This window comes from Ceratina calcarata, unplaced genomic scaffold (genome assembly GCF_001652005.2).
Source record: "Ceratina calcarata isolate Rehan_Ccalc_2016 unplaced genomic scaffold, ASM165200v1 scaffold44, whole genome shotgun sequence".
NCBI classification, from domain to species: Eukaryota; Metazoa; Arthropoda; class Insecta; order Hymenoptera; family Apidae; genus Ceratina; species Ceratina calcarata.
The window spans coordinates 635,749-644,260 of record NW_017167821.1 but is presented as its reverse complement, the minus strand read 5'-3'; the positions used below and the strand labels follow the sequence as shown (position 1 = coordinate 644,260).

General features: G+C 35.6%; 2 protein-coding genes across 3 annotated transcripts; both read left to right on the top strand.

The window, feature by feature from the left end:
* Window positions 1-3,787: 3,787 nt before the first annotated feature.
* U2A (small nuclear ribonucleoprotein polypeptide A'-like U2A) lies at window positions 3,788-5,262 on the top strand. Of its 2 annotated transcripts, XM_018028159.2 has the most exons (5): window positions 3,788-3,977; window positions 4,143-4,183; window positions 4,274-4,850; window positions 4,927-5,015; window positions 5,085-5,262. In XM_018028159.2, the coding sequence occupies exons 1-4, from the start codon at window positions 3,896-3,898 to the stop codon at window positions 4,965-4,967; spliced, it is 741 nt and encodes a 246-aa protein (XP_017883648.1). In that variant the 5' UTR covers window positions 3,788-3,895; the 3' UTR covers window positions 4,968-5,015; window positions 5,085-5,262. The 2 variants fall into 2 exon arrangements, with proteins under 2 accessions (XP_017883648.1, XP_017883647.1); XM_018028158.2 differs by having other exon boundaries at window positions 4,927-5,262.
* A 70-nt stretch (window positions 5,263-5,332) lies between these two features.
* Window positions 5,333-6,373, top strand: ND-B18 (NADH dehydrogenase (ubiquinone) B18 subunit). Its single transcript, XM_018028163.2, has 3 exons — window positions 5,333-5,525; window positions 5,955-6,123; window positions 6,185-6,373. The coding sequence occupies exons 1-3, from the start codon at window positions 5,417-5,419 to the stop codon at window positions 6,264-6,266; spliced, it is 360 nt and encodes a 119-aa protein (XP_017883652.1). The 5' UTR covers window positions 5,333-5,416; the 3' UTR covers window positions 6,267-6,373.
* The last annotated feature ends 2,139 nt before the right edge of the window (window positions 6,374-8,512 follow it).

Here is an 8,512-nt window from a genome sequence, read left to right as displayed (position 1 = left end):
GAACGACAAGTCAGGCAAAAATGGCTTGGCACGGAACGTGTTAATGCCGCATGGATGCGATTTACTGCATTCAATTATAAGTAATTTTATTTCTAATCTAACACGATACAGTCAAAATGCATTCGAAACAAATAACATCGAGTTCCTTGAAACAAGTTCATCGAATATTTCGAATTATAGATCTTTGATTAAAAAGAATACGTATTTCTAATTTGCCAACCGAATCCCGTTATGCTCGCATGTTCTTAACTTAGCTTTTTTTTTCAATCGTGTCCAAGTTATTTGAACTTCGGACAGACGTTATTACAGATTTTGACTTACACATATATGTATACATTGTGTACCCACGTACTAGAATGTGCTACGATTCAAGGACGCTCCTGTCTAATTTTATTAAACATACAGACGTGGTTAAAGTTTGGCGATCACCTTGATTCTTAAGTCACTAACTATTTTAAAATTAACAACGGAATACATATTTTAAATACTAATAAATTGTATATACTAATAAATTGTATATTTACATGCTGTCTTTATTGTCTTTGATGCATTATTATTGGCCATGCATGATGAATCGCAGATACTTACCGAATGTATTACGTATGCATAATTCCTTGTGTCGGCGAACCTAAAAATAAAAAAGAAGGAATGAAACTTAGGATTGATCGAAAATGTTTTACATAACTGTTTCAGACTTGGAAGCCGGAATTCTGTAGCAAAGGTCGAGGGCGAGGTTGTCGGGGTGACAATTTTAAAAGAAACGTTCCACGAAAAATATTTGAAATCACAATCGCCGTTCGCCGTTCGCTACCTGCCGTGAATAAATAATTTTATGACGCGCCGATAATACTGTTACATGCCAATAGCCACATAGTTAGTTATAATTGGTCTAAAAAAAGATTTTATTGACCAAGAAATAGACACGAACAGATCTAGTAATTGGTATTTTACATTTAATTGCTACTTGTAACTCTGAAAGTTTTAATTATTATCAGGAAGAGATATTACATTATAAATACTTCGTTTTGTACATACTTATAACTCGGAAATACAAAATTATCAGATTATTGGATCTGGAGTTTTCTGGAAACATTTCATCGCTCTTGTCTATTACTGGTGATTAATTAGGGATGTTTACTGTTATGATGTATTCTACTACATTTTAAGTAGGTCTCAGACGTTTACTATTTTTTTCTCGTATTACGTCAAACACTGGAAAATTACAATTGTCATCTGTATACCTAGATACGCAAATTGAATACCGGTTCATGCGTTATGGTGTATGCACTTATTCCTGTCGCATGGCTTAACTAGGTCGTGGTCAATCAAAATCGTTTTGAGCACGATTACCCTTAAACGATTTACGTATTTCATTAATAATTAGTGCATTTGATAAAACGATTACAATATTTAAATGAAGCAAATTGCAGTGTTTACCGTACTTTGGACCAGAGAGAAAAATTTCAAGCATTGAAATCTAATGAATTGCAAAAGGTTTTTTTCACAGTCGAACATCGTCCATTGCGCACATTATGGTGATATTAAGAACAGAAGAAAATATTCTATTATCATAGTATTTTTCTCGTTTACAATGATTTATGCATTGTTTAATTTTCTATCATCACTTGCTAGGTAGTCCATCATCGCTCATGGTTTCTATAATGATGAGCCTTGATTACGCAAATGATTACTATGCTGTTGTAATAAAAATCCACGTGTATTTATGTACCCGCAAAAACTGTTATGTGTTAGTAACCTTTTCTTATATTCGATAATTTCAGATATCTTTTAAATATTCATTTGGCTTATAACTCTTTTATTTCTATGGTATGCAAGTCACATTCTTGTTCTCATGCAAATGTTGTTAGTATAAGGAGCAAGAAAACGTATCTTTTATAACACTTTAATGACGCACGTCATTTAATCGTGATTATTATATAGGAACCTCAGTTCAAGCAATCATGTAGAGCACCTTATTAACGCTGACATCGTTTAATTGATCGACTGACCACGTTTTATTACCGCTAATAGCGAAATCTCTTCTACAAAGTTATTCGTAGTACTTAGTGTCTGAAAAAGTTGTCCGAATCCCGCGAAGTCATAGATGTGATCCTCTGATCTGACCTTCAACTCTTTCTACTGAATTATACCGATCGATTATTATTGATCTCGCTCAAGAAAGTTTCCGTAAAAATAGGTATGCCACATAGAGATCTCTGACATTAGGAAGCTTTGAAGAAAACGAATTTCGGTAGTACGAATGGTAGAAGAAAAATGTAAACGATTTCTGTGATTTTCGTCATGAAACTCGGAATGCGTAAAAATGACGCACGTCGTAAACCAAATATTCAATATCAATTTACATTTGATTTTACTTCGCATGAAAATCTGCAATTTAGTTATCAGTTCAACTGTGCTCCAATGATAACGGGATGCAGTATTTTCATTTACGTTTCCGGATTGGATAATTTCTTAGGACAGAGGATTTCGACACATTCGCACGTGCTGGGCAGTCTAGCGAGAACATTCTCGAGAGTTTGAGACAGACCGTCGACTATCCAAGGTTACAGACTTGAAATTCAAGAATTCTGATAATTATTCTGTCGATCATTCCCGAGTAGTCGAAAAACACAACGCTAACCACGTTTGTTTGTGTGTTACGGTGAATATGTGGACTCTGGCGAGCGCGTAGAAAGATTAGCATACATCAGCAGGGGCCTCAACTGCATTTTCCAGGATTACTCAATCTGTAATCCTGGTAAGAAGCTTTTGGTCAACTATAATACATAATAGATAAATGATGCATACGAACTCTTCGTGAAACTAATTATTTCTCTATTTTCGATTTTCAAGGATTCTCAATTAACATTTTCTGAAATACTTTCGCAGGTAGTTTTGAACGCAGTTCGTTATTTAACTTGACATAGTAACACTCTTAGTGACTTCTATTCTGTTATAGTGGGTCGAATACACAGGAACTTATCGTTGAATCAGAATTTATAATATCTGCTGAACGTCATAAGGTTTTTGGACTTTGATGTCTACGTTCTATTAATTACTTGGATAACGCTCGTGGTTTAGTATACAAATCGCGATAGCCTTGGGCACCAATTGACAAAAAGGCTCACAAAAGTGTTCGCCGACGAATTAAGTAAATGGCGAGCATTCAAATTTCAGCTAGTATTTATCTTAACTCGTTTACTTCCTCGATTGATTTTAATGGTATAGCTACGTTCTTCGGGAAGAACTGAATTTAATATAATCAGAATCGAAACAACAAATTATTTTAAGTAGTATTGTCAACAGTTATGAAATAATTAATAATTATTCATTCTTTTAGTTCTCGTCATCGTGACATAATCGCAGACGTAATTACATTAAATAATCTTCAAGTTCATATTGCAAATAACTAGTTTGCAGCAATGTCTTTGACTCGTCGATAATTAAAACAGTATTAAATAAGAAGTCGTTTATCAGTGTTTAAACTCCTCAGAATTCAAGCGCTCATATTTCAAAAAATCATTTGTTACCTCGCCGGCAAGAATGCCTGTGCTCTGTGGTACACCTGCACGATGTGTACGTGCACAGCAGCACAGCACTGCACAAGCAAGTGCAGCGGTACTCCTTTTATACTTTATTTTATACTGTCACTGAGGTAGTGGTTGAGTTACACAGATACAGAGAGATATATGTTAACAGAGAGGAACTTCCTCTCTGATGTTAATGACTGGTAGTGGTGGGATTTTATATTGGCTATATTGTGCATTGCGCATACTTGCCAACCGTAAGAATACAACTTCACGCTGTCACAAAGCGGAAACAGCGGAAATGTGTTGTTGTTGACGATCTATTCGGATCGATTTTTCTATTTTAATTAACAGTATTACGGTAGAAAATGGTTAAACTAACACCGGATTTAATTCAGCAATCTATGCAATATATCAATCCTGTAAAGGATCGAGAATTGGATCTCAGGGGTTTGTAAACGCAATCTATTTAGTAAACGTAACCCAAATATTTCATATTCAGTGCCTTTATTTATTACGATTTATATAAAACTCATTGATATACAACAATAAAATGACGGTATAAAAATAAATATAAAATTAAAATAAAATATGAAATGATTGTTTATATTTTAGGATACAAAATACCTACTATTGAGAATTTGGGTGCAACACTGGTTAGTATAGTTTTCCGTAAGTTCTTTTCTCTTCGAGCCTGCATATTGTATAAAAAAATTATATTCTTTTGGAATTCTTCTATTTTTTAGGATCAATTTGATACCATTGATTTCTCTGATAATGATATAAGGAAATTGGATGGATTTCCTTTGCTAAAGAGAATCAAGACACTTTTTTTCAATAATAATCGCATTGTCAGAATTGGTGAGGGATTGGACCACTGTATCCCAAATTTGGAGACGCTCATGTTAACAGGGAATATGATCCAAGAACTCGGGGATTTAGAACCGTTGACACAGTTGAAGAATTTAACAAACCTTTGTTTGCTGCAAAATCCTGTTTCTGCCAAGCCTCAATACCGGCAGTACATTGTATACAGATTTCCTCAGTTGAGGCTTCTGGACTTTAGGAAAATAAAGATGAAAGAGAAGGAAGCTGCTGTTGATTACTTCAGAACGAAAAAGGGAAAGGAAATGGTTCGAGAAATAGCCAAGAAAGTGAAAACACAGACATCTGGAATATCCACGGACAAACCCTTGACAACACCGGAGGAGCGTAACAAAATTAGGGAAGCCATTACAAATGCTTCTTCCCTCGAAGAAGTGCAACGTCTTAGTAAATTATTGCAAGCCGGACACATGCCCAGTGAAGAAAAATTACAAAATGGTTTGTAATTAAAAGAAAGAATGAAATGCATGTCTTGTGTGTTCTGTTGTTTATCGAAATACTTTGATTATTGCAGGGAATTCGGTACCCGAAGCAATGGAAGAGGAGGATGATTAAATCTTCACATACTTCATTTCAGATTTAAGATAAATCTTTCTTATCACTGTAAGTATATTGAGTCAATGGAAATTGAGAACAGATTGTTAAGTTGATAAGAAATCAAATTCTACACAGATGCGTCGACTTGGAACAGTCGAACATATCATTGATGATTAATTTAATTTGCATTTTGATCGGCCCGAAGCGATTTTATGGATATGTATTAATAATATTTCTGGGATCATGTTTAATACACGTGTACATTCATTTCAGTGGATATTTCCAATAAAAATAAATCATGTTTTCGAAGTGATGTGACGATTAAATCTGTTTTATACCTCGATCTCGATTCCCCCACTATCCGATTATATTACGTAAGTTTGTCAGATGTCAGCACTATGCGGGTTAACTTCGCCTTTTAGAGTTTGTTGTTTGCACCATAGTTTTAACGCAAATTTAAAAAAATAATGGGCAACTCAGTTCAAAAACTGGTTGTCTGGGATCCGTTTCCAGAATCGCTGGCACCACCGAACTTTGATCCACAATTGGGATTTCCTGCTCAACGGAAGAAAAGAGGCAAGTTCCCTTCATTCTAACCTTTTCCAAGTGCAATTGCTCTGTTCTATATTTATTTGTTTGATATCAAATGATCGTTGCACTGTGCAAACGCAGAGAGTTGCTTAAAATACATTTTTACAATGAATCGTCGATATCTTCGTTCTTTTATTTTATCGTATTTTCTTGTTTTTGTATTATAAATACATCAGTGACATAACTGTTCATAGAAAAGTTCCGATTCTATGCATATTAGACCAAATAGATCTGTCAATTCATGTTTTTTCGGAGCTTAACGTAATTATACATCAAATGAGATAAATGTACCAGTTTCTGTTTATGTCGCGATCATTGGCATATTTTTCTACAATTCTAATAAAATTATGTAAACAGGAACTGGGACAATTACCTTATAGATGGTCTTATCGTAATTTCGATTGTGCTCGATAGTTTCATTAGCGAGCGAAGAAGACATGGTAGCAGCAAAAATTCCTCAGATGTACAGAGATTATTGCGCTCATCTCTATATAGACTACGCCCGTTGTTTCCAAAAAGAATTTCCTATGGTGCAACGGTGTAAAAAAGAAGTACATCATCATCAGCAGTGCGAATACGAAGAGTAAGTTTTAAAAAATATTTCTCGTTACTATCATGTTATTATTATTTGGCTTATGTTACAGCTTCGTTTTGAGAATGAAAGAATACGAAAGAGAACGCAGGCTCCTCATCAGACAAAAGAGAATGCAGGCAGCAGCAGCTTAGATCCGATACTTATCTGAGCTTGTTTAAATCTAGAATAAATTGTAAAATAATAATCGTAATAAAACATTTAAGGTGTATGCTAATAAAAAAACTGTAAATACTCCTACTATTTTTGTTTCATTTTTATTATCATTTTCATACCTTGTTATTACATATGAAATTTATCAAACAGGTTCCTTACGTACTTTCAATATATACATCCTTAACGTTTACTTGTATCATATAAATAATAGATATTTTTTATATAAAAGTAGCTTCTACTATAAGATCGATTCAACCACTGAGAATCGGTTGCCTCGTATATTCCGAGCTTATCGATATTTGTTTGTCACGTTACAAAGGGGAAAGAGGGAGTTACATATTTACAAAAAAGATTCACACTAAATAAATTACATTAGGATGGATATGAACAACAGATGATCGTGTGTTTTCAGAAGGCAGCTTCCCTGTCTTTACCCGCGAAATGAGCATCCCTGCGCCCATCCCCTACGGAAGGGGCGCGAGAATCGATGAAGTAGAGACCGTCACTGCTGCACTGGCTCTTGAGCTTCGCACATATCTGCGAGGCCCTTTCAACGTTCACTGTCCTCTCTCATAAGCAAAAATTAAACTGAGTGACCGTTTAACAGTACACGTATCCCCGAATACGTGCACCAAGCCACAGGTCGTTCATCCCTTTCGCTCGTTACGTTCGTCGAACCTACAGTGGTATTGAGTCTTGCTACAATAAAATCGATTACGACAGTGTTTACGCGATTTTTTCTTAGTGGTATGTACAAGAAGTGCAATATGGAATTTTTAATTAATCGTGCGATCAATTATTTCTGGGTCTACAATAACAATATTGACGATAGTACTAGAATTGAGTGTAACTTTTAATTAGTGCCTATTGCAGTTGGATACTGAAAGGCGCGAAGTTCTGTCGCAACAGTTCGCAAAGCTCGGCTACGAAATCGCATTTAATGGTCAAATTGCGCAAGGAATGTTACGCTTCTCTAAATCTATCGGTCCAACGTTAACGAGCGAAATTTCAAAGGGATACGCGATGTGTGTACCACGTATCAGCGTCAATGGCAATACCCACAGTAAACTATCTACAAATTTCTGATCAGGCTTCGAAGCATTTATAAAAAATTACGATGTCCGGTCAAAGATCGATATCGGCTGACTACATTGCTGGGGTGTAATAGCGAAGGTACATATACGATGATTAAAAAAAAACATAAATAAATGTAATAAAAGATTGAGCTTAGCCGTTCGAATCGCGCGTACAACGTTCAGTTTCATAGAGTTTAGTAGAAACGTTGGAGGTTGCACGCGTATCATGTAACTGGCTCAAAACGCTTAGCAGTTTTAAATAGAGTCGCGTAGATGATTTCCCGCGATGCGTACTACTCCTATGTATTTACAGCGAACCTTAATTACAGAGCCGGCGACGCGCGTAACGCCCAAAGTAAGAAAAAAAACGAGCGCTAAATAAACGGCATCAGGGGGCGATCGATGTATTCGAGCTACATCGATTCTGGGTTTACGATGCACTTTCGCGCGTTTGTTTCAACGTTTTCTTTATCCAAATAATAATCGGTGAACGCAATTTCTTCCACTAAGGACGAGTGCCTCGGAAGCCCTGCTCCGAGTTGTTGAGACCTGAGATGCCCTGGAGATACGAGGGATTACGAGTAAGTCTTCCTATCGGAAGGAATCCTTTTGCATTTACCCCAACCCAACAGCCTGTTCCATACGATCGAATTCTAGTTTTCTTAATCGACCCTCTATTAACTGCGAAAGTTTCTTGTACTTCGACTGCAGATTTTTATATAATTTATATAAGAATTCTTTCTATCATTTAAAAACTGCAATGTGCACTTGTGTTATTATATACAGTACACTTTGAAATTCTTTTGACAAATGCATAAAACTCGCAGTCGCACGAGCCATGAGAATTAAGTTATTAAAGAGTTCACTAGTACCGAAACTTGTTAAGAATATATTGGCTATACAGTCAATCCCAAAATTTTATGCACTTTAGAAACGCATTTTTTAAAAAGAAATTAGACGTCGGAAGAACATTGCTAATAATAAACAACAACAAAAAAATTTTCGATTTTTTCGAGATTTTTCCAAGGGGTACCCCTTCAGATTTCGCGAAATTTTCGTTTTTTGCCAATAACTCCCAAACCGTTGGACTTGTGGAAAAATTGCATTAGACCTTTTTTGTAGAGGACGACGAGATCTACAATTTCCAT